The following is an 18,769-nucleotide window of genomic DNA, read 5'->3' as shown; positions in this document are numbered from 1 at the left end:
CCAGGAGGGAGGGGCCAGAACACCAGCCTTCCCTGTGGCTGGGGGCAGTGACTCACAGGTAGTTACCTGTCCTGGGCTCCCTGCCAGCCCTGCCAGCCAAGGGAGCCCACCGCAGGGGAGGCATTTAGAGCTACTCTGTTCATTCCTCTTAAGCTCTCCTTGGGCGGGCTGAGCTTTGACCCTTTCCTGATGAACTGTTGCCTTTTAAGGAGCCTCCAAATTCCCCAAGAAGCTGGGGATTTCCACCTTTTTTTTTCCCTCAGGAGAGGCCTGGTGCTTTCCAGGGTTCTGTATGTTTATGTCTTCTCACCTTCCAGCCCAGTGACATGTTCAGGGCTTTCATACTCAATATGCTAGCTCTGAACTTTGTGTTTCCTGCCTAGTCTTCTGTCCAGGGTGGTCCAGCACACAAGAGAAAGCTGAGCTCTACCGGCCTGGAGAAAGTACCAAGCACAGTGCCTGGCACAAACGTGAGAGCACTGACCATGCCAGAAATCCTGTCTTCTCATGGCCACCAACATCTGTCCGGCGCTTCCAGCATACGGTGCCCCCTCCAGCCTCCTGGCACCCACAGACAGGTGAGCACCACAGAGCTTGCTGTGAGGTTGCTGGGACCAACCCACTTGCCTGGTCCTGTCCTGCGGGGTGGGGGTTCAGTGACGACAGAGGGCGTGACGTGACGGCTGCCAGATTCCTGAGCCCTGCCCTGCAGTGGGCTACGCCCAGCCAGGGAGTCTTAGAGGTGAGACTGCTGTTTAAAAACTTGGAGCCAGGAGAGGAAACCCCCACATTCAGGGGGTGCTCTCACAGAGGCAATCTGGAGAAAGAACAGCAAGCAGCACGGAACAAGGTAGGTTACCTGCCTTCACCTTCCCGGGGGGTGGAGGGGCCCCGGGTGAAGAAGGAGGGCCATATCGCAGGGTGCCTGGCCTCCATCTCAGACAGGGCCGATTCATTCCTCTCCCTGAGAGCTCACCTGAGTAAGTTCACCTCCACAAGCCAGGTTAAAATGTCTGATACTGTTTGGATTGCTTTTTCACATCTGATAAGTGTCCCGATGACTTAGATGAAAGCAGGTTTAGATTTGGGGTTGAGCACAAAAGAGAAGTGGAAAGGGTGGGCTAGCCTGGCTCAGAAAGCCTAGTTTCAGGTGGACTTCCTGGGGGATGGGAGAGCAGAGGGAGCCCTGGACGAAAATCTCTCCTAGGCCATCATTAATCTTGAGACTCCAGGTTACAGGTCCCCTCCCGACTCTCCTAGTAGGGGATTAGAAAGAAAAAGTTTGAAGCATTGGGACTCATGACTTAAAGGTGCCAGGTGTTCCCCCACTTTCCCCCTACCCCTGCCTTGCCAACCCTCCAATCCCTCCACCCCAGCCAAAGGACCGTGAGGCTATCAGAGCAGAGCGAGCGTCCCATCCAAGGTGCTGCACGAACAAGGATGGGGCATGCCTTGACAAGGCAGGCATGCCTCTTGGACCCCACAGCGACTTTCAAATACCCATCCACAGCCTCCTTTGAATCCCTGCTTTGTGTCCTCCCAGCCTCTCCCTTGTCCTTTAGCTCCAGTCCCTAGCTGGAGACATTGGGGACTGCTTCCAGTTCAGATGAGATCCTCACTCACTTTTTAAAAAAGTCTGCCAGGCCCTCCTCACTCCCTGTTGCATCCCAACCATCTGCTTAGTTTAGGTTTGTGGCCACCACTGCCTCAAACTCAGAGTGGCCCTGTGTGGTCTTGGAGACCATGCCAGTGGCAGGAGTGGGCTTGCCTCCAGGCCCTCAGGCACTTTGACACTTTCACCTTTGGGCCTGTGGGCTGAGTTGGGTTGAGGCTATAGGTTCAGGCCCTGAGAGAAGCCAGTGCACACTCTTGGGGAAGGAATAAGGCCTGGACCTCCCTGCACCCTTCTCCTTTAAATGGCTCTACCCCTTCCAGCTCTCTGTGTTATCCTTATGGCCATGTGGGGTAGGGCAGTGTCAGTCTTCTCTCCATCCATTTCAGAAGAGGAATCCAAAGGCTGGGAGGGGATGGACTTTTTCTAGGGTATCCAGTGAGTCCCATGCCAGCAGGTAGGAATCTAGGGCTCTAGCATTTTCCAAACCTTTGGCTACCAGTGTACCTGCTGCTCAGAAGTGCCCTAGGTCCAGACCCCAAGTAAAGATTTCCCAAAAAAACAAGAGTCCAGAAACAGAAAACAGGCTAGTTTGCTCTTGGGGTTTGCATTATCTCACCCTGGCTGCTTTGCTCTGTCTCAGGTGAGGTCCTCTCTGGGGACCACCCCATTGACTGAAGATGACACCACTTCTTCTCCTGTGTTTTGGTAAGTATCCCTTCCCATCCTTTCAGGCTCTGCTATACAGCTGGGGGGTGACAGCACAGGCAGCAGGAGAGTTTAGGTTGCCAACATGTGAGTGTTACCTGTCACCCTGTAGTGTCTCAGATTTGGAATACTTTGCAGCTGAGGATGGAGATTTTCCCATTCCTTTGGACTTTGAGGAAAAAAAATTCTCTTCTTCTCTTAAAAGGTTACTGTCTTATCTTTTTTATTTTTAAAGTTATTTATTTTGTTTTGGAATACACACATACACATACACGCCTCTACAGGGTCTCTATACCATGATCCTTCTCCTAACCTTCCGGCAAGTCAGGATCATGGATGTGCTTAGACACATGCTTGAGGGCATGCCTGGCATGTTCAAACCGAACGTAGGGACTTCTCCTGTGGCTCCAGCATCACACAGTGGCACCCTTACTCCCTGTACCACCTTGGCTGAGCCTCCTACTGAGGGTGGTTTGAGGTTTTCTGAGTCCCCACACAGTTTATTTCCTATGCTTTTACTCTAAGCCAGCTCCAGAGCCACCAGGGCTTTAGTTCTTGAGTTTCCAGTGAATTGGTGCTGGGCACTCACCAGGTGCAGCTGGGCCAACTTTGCAGATAAAAGAGCAAAGAGAACACAGACCTTTCTCAATGTTCTACAAACGGCTAGGTCATCAACCTTCCTCTGGGCTGCCAGCAAAGGCCTGCTACAGAAGAGACTTGTGTGCCATGTCCTGGTGACTGAGTATGTGTCTCCAGCTTGATTCTAAAAGCCACATTATAGATGCCACATTTTGGGATTACCTGTGGTTTTTAGTTGTTAGTGTTTTTACCTCTCCTTTTCAAATTTAAGTTTATATAATATGAAGTTGGCTTTTGAAATCTAACATTATCTGGATGACAGTCATTACTGCCAGCAGTGCATGGGACTGTAAGAGAAGGAGAGGGTCTAGTCTTGGCAATGTCAGCTCCCCTGAGGGATTCTGGGGTGGCCGACTGGGCCATCTTCTCTCTGGACTGTACCCCAGCACCATTCTGTGATTTCAGCTTTGCCCGGCCTCCTGTGTGCCCAGCAAGCCTGCTCCCGTGGGGCCTGCTATCCTCCTGTTGGGGACCTACTCATTGGGAGGACCCAATTTCTCCGAGCTTCATCCACCTGTGGGCTGACCAAGCCTGAGACCTACTGCACCCACTACGGTGAGGTACGTCCTACGTCTATGACCTCCAGGACCAGAGGAAAGTGGAATGGATGGGGCAGGGCAGATGGGCCTGCCTACACTGAATACTTTGAGTGGACTTGGTGTAGGCCAAGCCCTGTGCACTCCGCTCGATGAGGAAGTCTAAGAAAGGAATAAGGCTGGATCACTACCTCTAAGAGATTTACAAGATGGATGGATAAGAGAAAGTGCCCTCAGAGTTAACTGAATAGCTCATTTCTCTCTTCTGCCGGATAAAGTCAGAGTGTTCTCAACCCTTGGGTATAGACAGGGTAGCTTTTCAAGTCCTGGGAATTGGTAAATAGACAATGTCAACTTTTAGGTGTGTAGTCGAATGTCATTGCAGAGGGCATTCAGGCTGGCGGAGCATGGGTGCTGGAATGTGCTCTGAACTATGTTCTTGCTATGGCATGAACCGTGTTGTGCTATTGTGCTATTGTGCTATTGTCCTTCAGTTGCCACCATCATTTTGGCCAGTCTTGGAGTATGGGTGGAGGCAGAACTAGCAGGAGAATATTTGATTGTAGGCTAGACTGTATCTTTTATGTCTTGCTACTGTTGTGTATAAAGAACCAACTTGCTCATCTCTCAACCTCATTGGTTCACATGTCTTAGTGGCCCAGGCAAGGTGGGCCAGAAAGATGTGTTAGAACATACAGACCTGGGAGATGGCACCCACTACGGTGAGGTACGTCCTACGTCTATGACCTCCAGGACCAGAGGAAAGTGGAATGGATGGGGCAGATGGGCCTGCCTTTTGTACACTGAATACTTTGAGTGGACTTGGTGTAGGCCAAGCCCTGTGCACTCCGCTCGATGAGGAAGTCTAAGAAAGGAATAAGGCTGGATCACTACCTCTAAGAGATTTACAAGATGGATGGATAAGAGAAAGTGCCCTCAGAGTTAACTGAATAGCTCATTTCTCTCTTCTGCCGGATAAAGTCAGAGTGTTCTCAACCCTTGGGTATAGACAGGGTAGCTTTTCAAGTCCTGGGAATTGGTAAATAGACAATGTCAACTTTTAGGTGTGTAGTCGAATGTCATTGCAGAGGGCATTCAGGCTGGCGGAGCATGGGTGCTGGAATGTGCTCTGAACTATGTTCTTGCTATGGCATGAACCGTGTTGTGCTATTGTGCTATTGTGCTATTGTCCTTCAGTTGCCACCATCATTTTGGCCAGTCTTGGAGTATGGGTGGAGGCAGAACTAGCAGGAGAATATTTGATTGTAGGCTAGACTGTATCTTTTATGTCTTGCTACTGTTGTGTATAAAGAACCAACTTGCTCATCTCTCAACCTCATTGGTTCACATGTCTTAGTGGCCCAGGCAAGGTGGGCCAGAAAGATGTGTTAGAACATACAGACCTGGGAGATGGGGGAGGAGGTGACAAGGTTTGCTTTCCATTTCCTCTCCATGAAAGTGGGAACTTCCATTGCTCCTGGCGTTTCCCAAGGTTGAAATCACTGGGTATTTTCTTGTTTTCAAGCTGCCTCATTCAGCCATTTTGCTGCTCTTGAAACAAAGGCTTACACAGGGGATGGATGGGTTTATTCTGAGTCTCTGCAGCATTTGGAGAAAAGAGAGAGAGAGACAGTGAGTGAGTGAGATTGATTGCTAGGAAGGAGACTCGGATTATTTGTCATTTACCCTGTCCTTGCCCTCCGGCCCCTGAAGGTGGTATCTGATATGGCCTTGGTTAAGGCTTCTCTGCACGTCTAGTGTTCTCTTGGCTATGTTTAATCACAGATAATACTGGGCAGTGACTTTGGAAGTGCTGAGCAGAGAAGGCTGTGGTTTCTACATCTCACCTACTTGGACATGGGAAAGCTCGTTAGACGGGGTTGAGTAAGAAGGCCAACATCAGGAGAGTACTCCCTTGGGCCCAGATTACTTCATAAACATCAGGGGACCTGGCAGTATTGAGCTTTCTAGGCAATAGTCATTTTAGCTGCCCTCGTCCCACATACCCCAAAATCATATGCTGACAATTTTTGGGAGGTACCTGCTGATTTCCTTCCTTAGAGTGTCTCACCTTCTGAGTGGAGAAGTAAGGAGAGATCAGATGTGCCTGGACTGGGATGCACTTTGCTCCCAGCTGTGTCTGAACAGCCTCTGTCCCTCAGCCTGGCACTTCATCCTGGCCCACTCTGTCCCTCTCAGATATCCCAGGGAGCCAATAGCCTTCCCTGCTCATAAACAGCCCCCTGAGAGCAAAACAGAGTTCTTACAAAAGAAAGTCTAGACTCTTGCAATTTTTGGGATGGATCTATTTCAGCTATTTTTCTGCCATGAAAGCTGAGAAAACTGGCTCATCTTTTCTTTTTGTAAGGGGGCAATAAACTCATGTGGCCTCTTGGACAAGGCAAAGGATGGGAACATCTTGAAGGTGATGTGTAGTTTCAAGTCTGCCACTAACTTGTGGTATAATCCATCTAAATCTCATTCTTTTCTTCCATAAGTGTTAGATGAGATGGTCTTTAGGGTCCCTCTTTGGTTCCAACATTTTTTGGGAAAGAGCTGACTATCTACAACCAGCCTCTGTCTATAACCATAGGCATCTGTGCCTCTGCCTTCTGCCCCTCTGTCTTGTTTAATTTTCCTTCTCCTCTCTCTTATGTGCTTTCCCCTCTCAGAGGCTATTTGTTCCAGCAATGAATACATAAACTAAAGACATAGAGACTCCCTGCTAGTCCCCTGTACAGATGGACCCTCAGTCTTCCCCAGGTACAGTGTCATTGTGATAAAATAGGCACAGATCTTAATTCTGTTTAGTTCTAATTTCAATTTAAAATTTTATTTTGTTATTAAATGCAATTGCTAATAGCAACTACAATGCAAGGATATATTATGTGTCCCAGGCATCATACCAAGAGTTTTTTTTGTTACAAATTATCTCAATTATGTTAGTTAATTCTCACAGTACCCCATGAGGTAGCTCTTGTTATCTCTGTGAGGTATTGGGAAGATTTGTGTACATGCTGGGACCTCAAACTTCTGGTGGAAAGACATAGACACCGAATTCTCTAAGTAGCAAAGGACAGAATGTACTGGACAGCCACAGCTGTCCACCCTCACCCATATTTATCAGTCCTTCCCCCCACCAACACACCACCCACCCCCTTCAGTCAAGGCCTCTAGTTAGTGCCTCTGTTCTATTTCCATGACATGGCAGGTCCTGAGCCTGGTTCAAAATCACCCAGTACCTGCTGCCTGCCTCCTGGTGTGGCGTGGGTGCAAGTGCAATGGACACTTGGACATTTCTGCCATGCTCACTTCCATCCCCTCCCCTAGCTGACAAACATGGGATTCAGCAGAATGGAAGTTGAAGGAGCAGTAGAGCTTTGGTCCAGCTCCAAGGTTCTCTCTTCTAGTTCCTGTCCCGTGACCATAGCTCCTTTTCTGTGGGCCCTTCTTAGTGTGTTTGCACGTTACCTCCTCTGCCTAATATTTCTCAGTGCTTAAATCCTATCTGCCTCAATGACTTGCTTCTGTGGATTTTGGTCTATGTTGCAACCCTTGCAATGGACATAGAACTTGGCCAGCTTTGCCTCATGGAACCTCCTCTTCTACCTCATCAACTTTTCTCTTCTGGGCCTGCCTTCCTCAATGATGACCCATAAACTCTTGGGGCTTGGGTCTGAACTAGTTTTTATAAGAATAGCCTGAGGCCACAGCTCCACCCTGTCCTTTGTTCTCCTTCTTCAAGCTCTTAGATAACTTCTGGGTAAACTCACTATAATCTCATTCCTTCAATGTCAAAGTATGGATGAAAATTTCTATGATACCTCCTGACCCTCATTTGCTATCCCTGAGTCTCATTTAGAAAATGGGAGTAATGACTGTTCTCATTTCAAGAGGTTGTTTTGAGGACTGTATTTAAAAATGTGCAAAGTGACCCCTGGCATGGTGCCTGGCAGTTGCTAACTCACTGTCCCCACCTGCTGTGGCTATGTCTGCACGTGTGCAGAGGCTGCCCATCTGCAAACCACCCTCCTGAGCATTTCCTATGAGGACACACACTTGCATTCCTCACCAAAATTGACCCATCCTGGGGTCAGGCCACTCTCTGCCTCCCAAGGTAAGAGCTGCCGGTCTGATTGGCAGTGGGTTGTTGGAGAGCCACAGGATGTCATGGTCAGCAAAGTATCTCAGATTGGGGTTGAAGACTCTGATTCTGGTTCTGATTCTGACACTTAGAATAGGGATGAGACCTTGTGAAAGTCATGTGTCCTCACTAGATCCCCATTTATGAAATGAGGGAGTTGGGTCAGTTAACCTTTATTGTCTGTTCAGCTCTGGTGACTCTGCCTGCTTCCTAGAGACTGCTGGGCTGTGTGTGACCTTGATGGTCTGCCATAGCCTCTCTCAGGTTGAGTGCTGACAAGACTGAGCCCCACTTTTTTGTTCTCTCTGGGCTAGTACAAACTCCTTAGGAACTAGTGGGTTTTGTCTAGAAGATTTTCAGCCCTGATTTCTGCTCCTGACATTATCTCTCTGATGTTGTGTCTGCTTCCCTAAATGCCTTATTTATCCACATTCCCTCCCTTTCTGAGGAAACTTAACTACCCCATTGCCTTAATTACAGTCTTACACAGCACATTCCTCAGGTTAACTAACTGTGTAGACCAAGGGCTGTCATTGTTATCTCTTGCAAACGAGAGAAACAGTAACCAGTTGGAGGGCTCTTCCCCCTAATACACACACACACACACACACACACACACACACACACATACACACACACACAAATATAAACCTTCACACATTCCAATAGCCACTGCTTTTCTTTGTTTGATGATTGTCTTCTTGAACTTTGGGAAGACTAATGTAACAGAACGTTTTCATATATGTGTTGTGATCCCTGGACTCTGCCTGCACAGGTCTTTGAGCCTATTTCTGGCCAAAAATCTGCTTTCCTATTTTCTAGAAGCTATAAGCAGATCTAAAACATCTGAAGCTCTTATCATTGGGAGTGAGCTCTTTTGGAAGAAGGATGGCTGAATCCCTTGCTTTAAAAGCAAACACTCCACTGACCAGCCAGGTGGTGTAGTGTTTGGGCATCTGGAACTCACATGGCCACTGTGAGATTTGAGTCCTGGACATACCAGCTGCATGTGTATACATGCCCCAAATCCCAAGAGTAGAATGGAGGAGAAAGACTTGCAAGGAAAGAATTGTTGTCATCTTTCTTGGCAGCGGGGGGCAGAGGGAGGGTGGTGATTTCTCTCTTTCTTTCTCTGCCTCTGTCTCTCTCCAGTAAGCACACACATTCTATAGCAAATTAAAAACAAAGTGCAAATGCCCTTGGAGAAGGGGCCATATCCATCTATGATCAATCATTCATACCTCAGCAAGAGTCTGTTTATCAGAAACTTAGCTGTGACTTTTGCAAAGGGTCCCAGGAGAGTAAGACCCACGATGAATTATTTTTGAGGAGATAAATAAAATGAGAGGGGCATTGAGGGGAAAGAAGTTCTATCAGAGAGAGGTAAAACTTGGACTAATGGAATAGAAGCTTCTTGAGTCCTAATTGCTATGGGCTATGAAGTAGAGTGTATAGATTAAAAGTAGAGAAGAGAGGGCAAAAGTATAATGGAAGGGTTAGAGACAAACCTGGATGCCTTATAACTTTGCTGGCCTGGACTTTCACTCCATGACTCTGGGGATTCAGATCCACAGAAGCCTCTGGACACTGTCTTGGGTCTTTGCAAGTCTTCTGCTTTCTGCCTATGGCCATGGCAGGGGTTGTGGAGCCATTGTCACTAGAAGAACCTGCAGAGGTCACAGGCACACAAATCAGCTCAGGGTAACATCTCTGTTTCTGGAGAGATCTGTGCTAGTGTTGAGCTGCCCTTCCCTGGGCAGGGGAAGTGGAGCAGGTCCTAAAAACCAGCTCTAGTCCTTGCAATTTCCAAAGATTGCTGTATGACTTCTGTGTCCCTTGGATCAGAATGGTACAGGTAGGTTTGGAGTCAGATAGCCTGGGACAGAAATTTCTGCTTCATCCCTTCCTACCTTTCTGAGTGTGGACATATTTAAAAAATTCTCCTTTATAAAAAATAATTATTTATTTAATTTTATTTATTATGTTTAAAATTTGCTATAGAGCATGTACACTTACCACAGAGAAACAGAAAGGGAGAAAGACAGACAGAGAGAGAGAGAGAGAGAGAGAGAGAGAGAGAGCAAGCCACCAGGTCTGGGACTGGAACCTTAGTTGGCCATGTGAGAGTTCAATGCTGGAACCACAGTCAGCATGTGAGAGTCCAGTGCCTTAACCACCATGCCACCTACTGGCCCCAGACATTTCTTAAATTCTAAGACTCAGTCCCCTAATCTGTAAAATAGGGATACTCACCACGTATAAAGTGTACTACACCTATCTCAGGGATTTTGGAAGAATGATATGTACAGTGCTCAAGAGGAAGGCTGGTGTAGTGTTATTCTGGGGTGTGCGATATACACTGTGTTTATAATTAGCTTTAGAAAGGGACTCTCTGAACTTACATTGCGTGGGGATAAGGGCTGTGCTGAATTAAGGCTTTGCTCATAATTTCACTTTATGATAAGGAAGGAGATAAAATTGAAAATACCTCAAATGAGCCTCCTCTCACCTGCCACCTTCAGTAAACCTTGACTTTTTTTTTAATTTACTTTTTTTAATTTATTATCATCATAATCTTGTTTATATTACATTGAATCACATATAACTTTACAATGTATTACATTTCATTTTCCAGAAGGAATACCATGCATATCAGTCAATACAGAGACATTAAAATCCCCATTTCATAATCCAATAGCTTTTCATTATTTTTCCCGATCATCATTATCATTATTCCAATTATTTTTTTAAACAGTCAATCACTACTTCTCATTTTGCTTGTAAAAAGACTTTACCCAACATGAAATACTTCTCAGACCATCCAGTTGAGAATACTATACACGTCGTCAACAGGTAATAAACCATATCTGTGTCCTACTAATGTCATGCCTCTCTATTTATTCTATTATTATCTTTCTCTATACTCTTCTCTTCTCCCACCCCATTTTGACCTTGACTTTTGAATTTTCCTGAGATCTCCATTGACATAGAAATGCTGAGGCCTGTGGATCCCTGTGTTATCTACTGACAGCCTTGCTGACCAAAGGCCTGAGATTTCTTTTCCCCTTGCTCTCTTTGTGGGGAGAGTGTTTCTCCGGCACAGCATCTGGCTTGAGGTCTTATTTTTCTCCTGTTCCTAGTGCACTGGCTGAGAATGTCTTTAACCTCTGGGTGGATAAGCTGGAGTGAGAATCCAACTAGCATATTGGGAGCAAGATGGAACTTTATTATCTCATCTAACTCCTTTTTAAATTTTTGTTTATTTATTTATTTATGCTAGATTCCCCCAGTTTATTACCATAACAGCCTATTCCCTTTGTCTTATCATAATTTTTTAAAAATTAATTATCAAATTAATTAGTTAATTAATTTACAGTCATTCACGGTATATCAATCCAGTATACAAAATGAGATTTTCCATCCAGAATACATTGGCTCAATCAAGGATATTACCATACATATTATCATTAACAAATAATTTTCTATTTCTTGTTTCTTATATATTTTACTTTTTTTTCCCCCCTCTTGATTCCCTGCCTCTCACCCTCTGCCAATTCCTCCTCTTCTCCCACACGGTTTCTGGTATGTACAGTTGTTTTCCATGCCTCTCCCCCGCCCACCCCCCAAGTTTAGTATCTTATCTCTGTAGTTTTGGTCAACCTGGCTATGATGTGCCTGGGGGAAGATCTTCTTGGGTTGATTCTATGTGGGATGCTTTGTATTTCTTGAGTGTGGATATTTGAGGGATATTTGAGTGCCTCTCTAGGTTTGGAAAGTTTTCTTCCAGGATTTCATGGAATCAATTATCAATGCCCTTATTAATTTCTTCAACTCTGGGATATTGATGATCCAGATGTTTGGGCGTTTAATGGTATCTAGTATTACTTGTCTGTTATTCTCATTTTTATTGGTTATATTTTCAGTCTTTTTGGTGAATTTTTCTAGGTCAGAGATTCTATCTTCTACATCTGAGATTCGATCTTCTGCATGATCTAATCTGTGTTTGGTATTTTGAAGGGAAGCTTTGATTTCCTGTATTCCAGTCTTCATCTCTAACAATTCAGTATGATTCTTTTTTTTATGATGTCTATCTTCTCTTTCAGATTCTCTGTGGAGGAAGAGGAGCTATTCTTTTCCCTTAGAGGAGAGATATTTTCTTGGTTTCTCATATTTCTTGTGCCTCTGTGGTGGTTTCTGGTAATCTGGTAGATTATACATTGTTTTCCTAGTTTTTGGAGTTAAATCTGAGCATTCAGAAGAATGCAGGAGGAGGCAAACTGCAGTCTTTAAAAAGCACTGTTTTTCTCCCTTTGCACAGCTGATTCAATGAAAATTAAAAATTAATCTGACCCTAAAAGTATTCAGATATTTGGCTACTGAGTACCAGACCTGTCTAGAAAATCAGTGTGTGGAGGCTGAGCAGAAAAGTGAGAAAGGCAAAAAAAAAAAAAAAAAAAAAAAAGAAAAAAAGAAAGAGGAAAAACCAAAGAAGAGGAAGAAAAAAAGACAAAAACAATAAAAAAAGAAAAAAAAATTTTTTTTTGTCAAGAAATGAAAACTGCTCAGAACTCAAGTATAGAGATGGCTGCTGATTGGCTTGTCCTATGGGGTCTGGAAGAAAGGTAGGAATTAGCAAGACAAAAGAGTGGCAGAGAGGAAAGAAATTTAAAAATTAAAAAAAAAATTAAATAGAGAGAGAGAGAGATGGAGAGAGACAGAGAGAATAAGTAGGGTGCTCTAACCTGGCTCCTAGCTAGAATTGGGGGGTGGGGCAGGAGGGTGAAGTCTGGGTAGAATGTCTTTGGTGGTCATAATCCCTGAATGGGGCTGCTCAGAACTCAAATACAGATGGCTGCTGATTGGCTTGTCTGGCTCTTAGCTAAATCTGGGGGGCAGGAGGGTGAAGTCTGGGCAGAGGGTCTTCAGTGGTCATAATCCCTGAATCCTAACTCCTTATTTTACTAATAAGGAAGCTGAAATGGAGGAAGTCTTGAAAGTAGCTGGGGTTTGTTTTTTTTTTTTTTTTTGTCCTGGCTTCCTTTCTTTTGACCCTGGCTGGTGGCCATAACCATGACTGTGTCATCTTGGATGGACACAGGTATCCCCCAGCTCACCCACTGGAGGGAGCTGTGCCATGTATAACCAGAGCCTGTTTTCCCACTTCCCCCAGAATTATTGGTCATTGGGAAAGTCATGATGCATTTTTGCATAGAAAAACAGAAAAATACGTCATGACTTTCTTGATGACCTAATAGCTCTGTGCTCTGCAAAGGCACAGAGCTTTGATTTACATGCAGCTTCCTCTTCCACCCCTCTCTGCTGTGCTTCAGGACTCTACTGGCTCCTGCCTGTTTCTTTGCCCTCCCTTGGCTCTCCGGGAGGGTTTGTCTTCCAGCCAGACTGCTGAGCTTCTAGAAAACTCCATGATAAGGGACAAGGTCCAGCCTTTCCAGCTGGAGTGTAGGTTGAAGCCAAACTGGCTGGAGGCCTGACAGGCTGAATTGATAATGGTGCTGTGTCTCTAGGGCAGCACAGCCAGGAGAATGCTGGCCAAGTAACCCTGGAGTGGGACACAGCTGCAGCTGGGAGAGACGGAGGCATATACCACATGTGAGAGGAAGAGCCTTCCACTGAGGATCACACCATGCATACATACATTTAGGCTCACCTATGTATGTACAATACCATGTATAATACAGGAATAAGATAGAAAGGGAAACTGAGGCCCAAAGGAAGGAAGAAATTGGCAGCTTGTCTTCATGTGGGCTTCTGCCAGGCTTCTGCCATAAGCTGCTCTATTTCAGGCTTCCTTCATGCTAGATAGTTGACAAGCAGAGATACTTAAAATACTTGTCTCCAGCCTGTTGGCTGAGCCTGTGCCTAAGGACTGAGATCAATCCTTCCTTTAGCTATGTTACTGTGAGAGCTGCACATAGTTTTCAAAGCCGTCAGGCCCTGCGCACGTGGGGCGAATGTGGACAAGGCTTGAGTGACTTCAGGCAATCACCACGAAGACTGGGGGAGTAGGCTTGTATTCAGCCTATGGGATGTTCTTAGTTTAATTTTATAGTACTGTCTATATTTCTGAATATGAACGTTAATATAGAACTGGGCTCCTGGCCTAGTGTTAAGGGAGCTGGATCCCACATGGCTGACTACAGTATTTGAATCCCAGTCATGTATGTGTCATGAAGAAATGGAGAAGGGATTGTGGTGTGACCACACTCCATGGGGGTGCTTTCTCCCTCTCTGTCTCTCACTTGCCTTCTAGCAATAATTTTTAAGAAATGAATATATATTTGAGGTATAAAAGTTTAAACATATTTTTAAAATAACAAAGCAGGAGAATCTCTTATAAACCCACTACACAGAGGTACTAGAGTGAACTGTATGCAGTTGCGATTTCATAGGTCACAATGGCTGAATATCAGCACTTTTTTTTTTTTACTTTTTTTTTTGAGAGGTTTTTGCTATAGGGCGCATGCGCTCGTCAGAAAGGCAGAGAGAGAGAGAGACACAGAAAGCGAGAAATCACTGCTCCCCCCCCCCCCGGGGGGGGATGGCCACAACAAAATCCCTTCTCCTCCATTCTCCTCTCGGGATCTTGGGCACGCACGCACACGTGTCCAGCGTGAGTTTAAGCCATCAGGTCCGGGACTCCAACCGCGGTTGACTACATGGGAGTCCAGTGACATAGCCATTATGCTAACTGCTGGTCCCAATATCAGCACTTTTATAGGATTTCCCACTCTATGTTGGCATATTTCCTTCAAAACTTTTAAAGTGAATTTTAAAATATGTTGTGATTTGAAATAACATATATACAAGTTTATGCTCAACTTTCTTTCATAAAACATTATAATGTAATTATTCCTTCCTACAATTAAATTTTTTCTCTAACCAGTGTTTTAAATAATCATGTAATAGTCCATTTTTTGACAATATCAGGTCATTTCTGCAGTCTGTGCCCTGGCCCTAAGAAGGAGCCTTGTTTCTGGCATCTTTATGGCTAGGGAAGGGCTGGGGCAAGAGCCCTGGTGACAGGTTGCACGGAGGCAGCTGGGCCTTGTCTCTCTCAGGACATGTGCTGGGTGTGGACAGAGGATGGGGAATGGAAAAATTTGTCCCTGAGAGCCTGAGCAGAGCACTGAGCAGGGCATGCTCACTGCCAGGGATCAAAATAGGCTTCCAGAGGGGATCAGACTCCAGCAAGAGCCTCTTCTTGCCCAGAAAGAACTATTTTAAGTGCTTGGGTATTTCAGTCAGGATTCATATCCAGTCTCAGTGGTAACTGACCTGCGTTGGTCAGAGAGGTTGGAGTTTTTCCCAAAGTGCTCTCTCCATCTTAGGCTTCCCCCACAAAAAGCTTCAGGGCAGGCCAAGCCCTCCTGGGGGCCTATGGGACAAGACAGAGATCATTACCCTTCACCATGCTTCCTATAATGTCTGTCACCCAGCTGGTTTCCTAGTAGAAATGAGGAGATGAGAGGGAGGGAAGAAGAGGGAGAGAAAGGAAGGAGGGGTGTAGGGACCCTCTCTTGTGCTTATGTTGGTGATCAGTTTACAGGAAAATCTTGTAGTCTCTTCGAGTCTCAGCTTTCACACCTATAAATGGAACTAATACCACTTACCATATAGGATTATTGTGAGGTTTAAATAGGTTACTGTACTGCATCTTCCTAGTACAGTACCTGGCACTGGTGGGCACTCCATCACTTAATAGCAATACTTTATTACCTCCTCACTGCCAACCTTTCCTTTAAAACTGCCTGAATGTGGGACCAGCAGTTGACATAATGGTTATGTCATTGGACTCCCATGTAGTCAACTGTGGTGGTTTGAGTCCTGGACCCGGTGGCTTAAACTCACACGGGCTCATGCGTGCCCAAGATCCCAAGAGGAGAATGGAAGAGAAGGGATTGCGGCATGGTCATCCCTCCTGGGGGGGCGGGGGGATGATTTCTTGCTTTCTGTTTCTCTGTCTTTCTGGCGAGCGCAAAAACCTCTTAAAACACACACACACACACACACACACACACACACACACACAAAACAAAGAAACAAACAAAAAACCGGCTTGAATGCAAGAAGGGAGTATCTAGCAATAATGTTCATGAAAACAGCTGACATTTGCTACTCATTCACTCAATACATATTTAACGAGGACCTACTATTGTGTCAGCACTTTTCTAAGCACTAGGAATATAACAGTTCTTGTCTTCATGGAGTATACATTCCAAAAGAAGAAACACAACAAACCAATACATTCACACCATGTGAAGTAGAGATACGTGCCATGAAGAAGAATGTAACAGGCAAGGACAGTGATGACAAGGGTGGGATACGGTGGGGAGGTGGCAGTGGGTCTATTTTACAGAGCGCACACGTGTCAGCCATTATTTGAGCATTAAATGCTCAAAGAACTAATGTCTAATAAAGCACTTTTAGACATGATGGGGATGCCTCCAAGGACCGATTTGAGGGACAGTTCTCTTATTTTGCAGTTAGGAGGTGAGTGGGAAAGTAGAGTGGAAGTTAGGACTTCTGGGCCCCCTTCTTGGTTCTCTGCTGTTCCAAACATTGTCTGCTGTGGAGAAGGAAGATGAGTGGTAGGCAAAGAGTTTTTCTGATTCAAGGCATAGGCCTGGCATATTAACTTAATATCTTTGGGACTGATTTGTAGAGTGCATTTACTCAGTTTGGAGATGCTCATTCTAAGACATTGGTCTAGTCAGCAGGGCTGATAGGTGGAACACAAAGGGATTAAGTTAAAAGATGCCCATTAACCTGTCTGAAGAGATTAACCCCACCTGGTCTATTAATGAACTCAGCCCATCCCTAAGGGCAGGCTTTGCAGGGAGCGGATGTGCTGGTTCTCAGGACACAAGTGATATTCTGTCAGGACCTTGTCTGAGTCTCTTATTGTCCCCTCTCCTGCAGTGGCAGATAAAATGCTGCAAGTGTGACTCCAGGCTGCCTCACAATTACAACAGTCACCGAGTGGAGAACGTGGCTTCCTCCTCAGGCCCCACACGTTGGTGGCAGTCACAGAACGGTAGGAGCATACTACTTATGGTGGCCCAAACTTGTGGAGGTGCCACAAGATGGGGCTGGATGCAGGGAGCCTCAAACTCTGGGGATTTCTTAGGCATTTCTTAAGGTGGTAGACGTGGGTGGTGAGCAAGCAGAGCCTTTTTGCCTCTGTATTTGGGGTATGTTGGATATTATAGGTAGAAGAGGTCCCTGTATGTTAAGGAAGGGGTGGGAGGTGAGAAGAATGCCTTTATGTCGTTCTGCTTCATCTCAGTGGGTAGGGTTGTGAGGGAATGAGCTTTGGGAACAAGTCTGTGTCAAACTGACTAGTGAAACCCTCTAAATTATTAGAGGCATCAGGTGATGGTTATTTATTTCTTCTGTGAGGAGGAGGAGAGAGAGAGAGAGAGAGAGTACCCCGATAGGGCATTGATGCTCTGATCTACCTCTAGCCTCAACCAGCCCTGGATCCCGGGCATACACATGCCTTGTTCAGTCAGGGATGTTTCCAGACATGAACCCAGAACCTTCTCATGCGATTCAGCCTCACAGAACATCATTGGTTATTGCTGCCCTATTGTATGACAAATAGGGCAAATATAAGTAGCAAATATAAGTAGAGACATTCTGGTGCTTGTCCTCTCCAAGAAGGAAATCAGAGAATCAAGGTTAGAGAGTTTCTGACTTCTGTCAGTTTCCTTCCTGATAGTCTAATCCAGGGCTTTTTTTTCAGGGCTGGGAAGGTGGAAAACCTCTAGCCTAAAGTTCCTACTTTTTGTCCTTCCAGATGTCAGCCCTGTCTCTCTGCAGCTGGACTTGGATAAGAGATTCCAGCTTCATGACATTATGTTGGATTTTAAGGTGAGTTTCCTGGGGATGGCAGTGGATAGAGGAGGGAACACTGGCCATGTGGGCTTGGAACTATGGAGGGGTACAATGTTTTTGTCTCCCCAGGTTGGGAGTGATGGCACCATATGCTGGGGTGACACTTATCATGAGCCTGTATCATGGCGACAGCAGAGGACTCATTTCTAGGAGAACAGTGGGACCTCCAGGTTCCCTGTCTTGGTTGGCTTCTCTGTGTATCCCTCACTCTCAGCCATCTAATTCAGTTCAGCCACATACCAACTCCACTGGGCCTGGGTGCTTATTGCACATAATACTCTTGGTGTACTCTGTTCTAACAACTTCACAGATGAGAGTGAGTTTAATGAGCAGCCGAGAGCTAGTCTACCACGTGAGAGTTGTGCCTTTAGAAGCGTTCTCTTGGCAGACAATCCACTCATTCAGTACTTTCAGTTTTTGCTCTTAGAGTAGCCTTTTGAGTTACTCTTTTTGGAGGGAATGTTTTTGTTCATTTGTGAAAGTCGTTTTTTCCCCCTCCTTTTTGGAGATTTTATTTTATTCTTCCTACAGAAATAGTCAAATATTCAAGGATTGAGTTTGGTTAGTAAGGTTAGATGATCAGGAAGGGTGACATACTTTTCAAGAGTTAAAGTGAGCTTGGATTAAAAAGTAATAGGACCTAATTTCTTACATAATTAAGGAAGTTGGCTCTAAGAGCCTTTCCCCAAGGAAAGGTCAAAAGTATTTTGAGAAATGCCAGCATTGTTTGAATCAATGCCCAGTCTCCAAAGGTGACAGCTTTAAAGGACAATTTTCATTTGAATGGATACTGTTAAACAGTCTCATTACTTTATTATCACTCGCCTATAAATTTGTCTATGGGGATTTTTGCCACGTATGCATTGGGGCATTAAGAAAATCATGACACATTTTTGCATAAAAAAAGAAAGTCATGATGTCCCTATAACCTAATAGTAAGCACTGATTTTACATTAGATTTGGTGCCAGTTGTTAGAGATAGAAAATGAATAAAACTAAATCATGTCCCTCAAGTTGCTTTTTGCTGTGTGTAAGGAAAATAGACAAAGAACTAGTAATGAGATGTGGTGTGTGCTCTGATATTGGTAGGAAGAGATGTTGGTGAGCATGGGAAGGGGCGTTGGGCTTGCTCTGTCTTGTTGGGGTTGAGGGTGTTGTCAGAGAATGCGCCCAGGGGAAGATGTGTCTTCATAGGCCAGCAATGACCAGGCG

The 18,769-nt window shown here is 45.3% G+C and overlaps 1 protein-coding gene across 7 annotated transcripts in view; it reads left to right on the top strand.

The window, feature by feature from the left end:
• LAMB3 (laminin subunit beta 3) overlaps positions 1-18,769 on the top strand; it is a 69,021-nt gene that overhangs the window by 24,316 nt on the left and 25,936 nt on the right. For 3 of the 7 annotated variants that reach the window (XM_027776099.1, XM_027776101.1, XM_027776100.1), the window contains 5 exons: positions 384-578; positions 2,256-2,320; positions 3,365-3,519; positions 16,580-16,694; positions 17,460-17,533. In XM_027776099.1, the coding sequence (XP_027631900.1) occupies positions 2,293-2,320; positions 3,365-3,519; positions 16,580-16,694; positions 17,460-17,533 (372 nt within the window). In that variant the 5' untranslated portion in view covers positions 384-578; positions 2,256-2,292. Of the gene's footprint in view, positions 1-134; positions 579-713; positions 851-1,871; positions 2,070-2,255; positions 2,321-3,364; positions 3,520-12,181; positions 12,262-16,579; positions 16,695-17,459; positions 17,534-18,769 lie in introns of those variants that run through there. The other 4 variants (XM_006159318.3, XM_006159316.3, XM_006159319.3 and 1 more) reach the window with 4 other exon arrangements.

Source organism: Tupaia chinensis, unplaced genomic scaffold (assembly GCF_000334495.1).
Source record: "Tupaia chinensis unplaced genomic scaffold, TupChi_1.0 Scaffold000627_1, whole genome shotgun sequence".
In the NCBI taxonomy this organism is placed as follows: Eukaryota; Metazoa; Chordata; class Mammalia; order Scandentia; family Tupaiidae; genus Tupaia; species Tupaia belangeri.
This window is presented reverse-complemented; position numbering and strand designations above follow the sequence as displayed.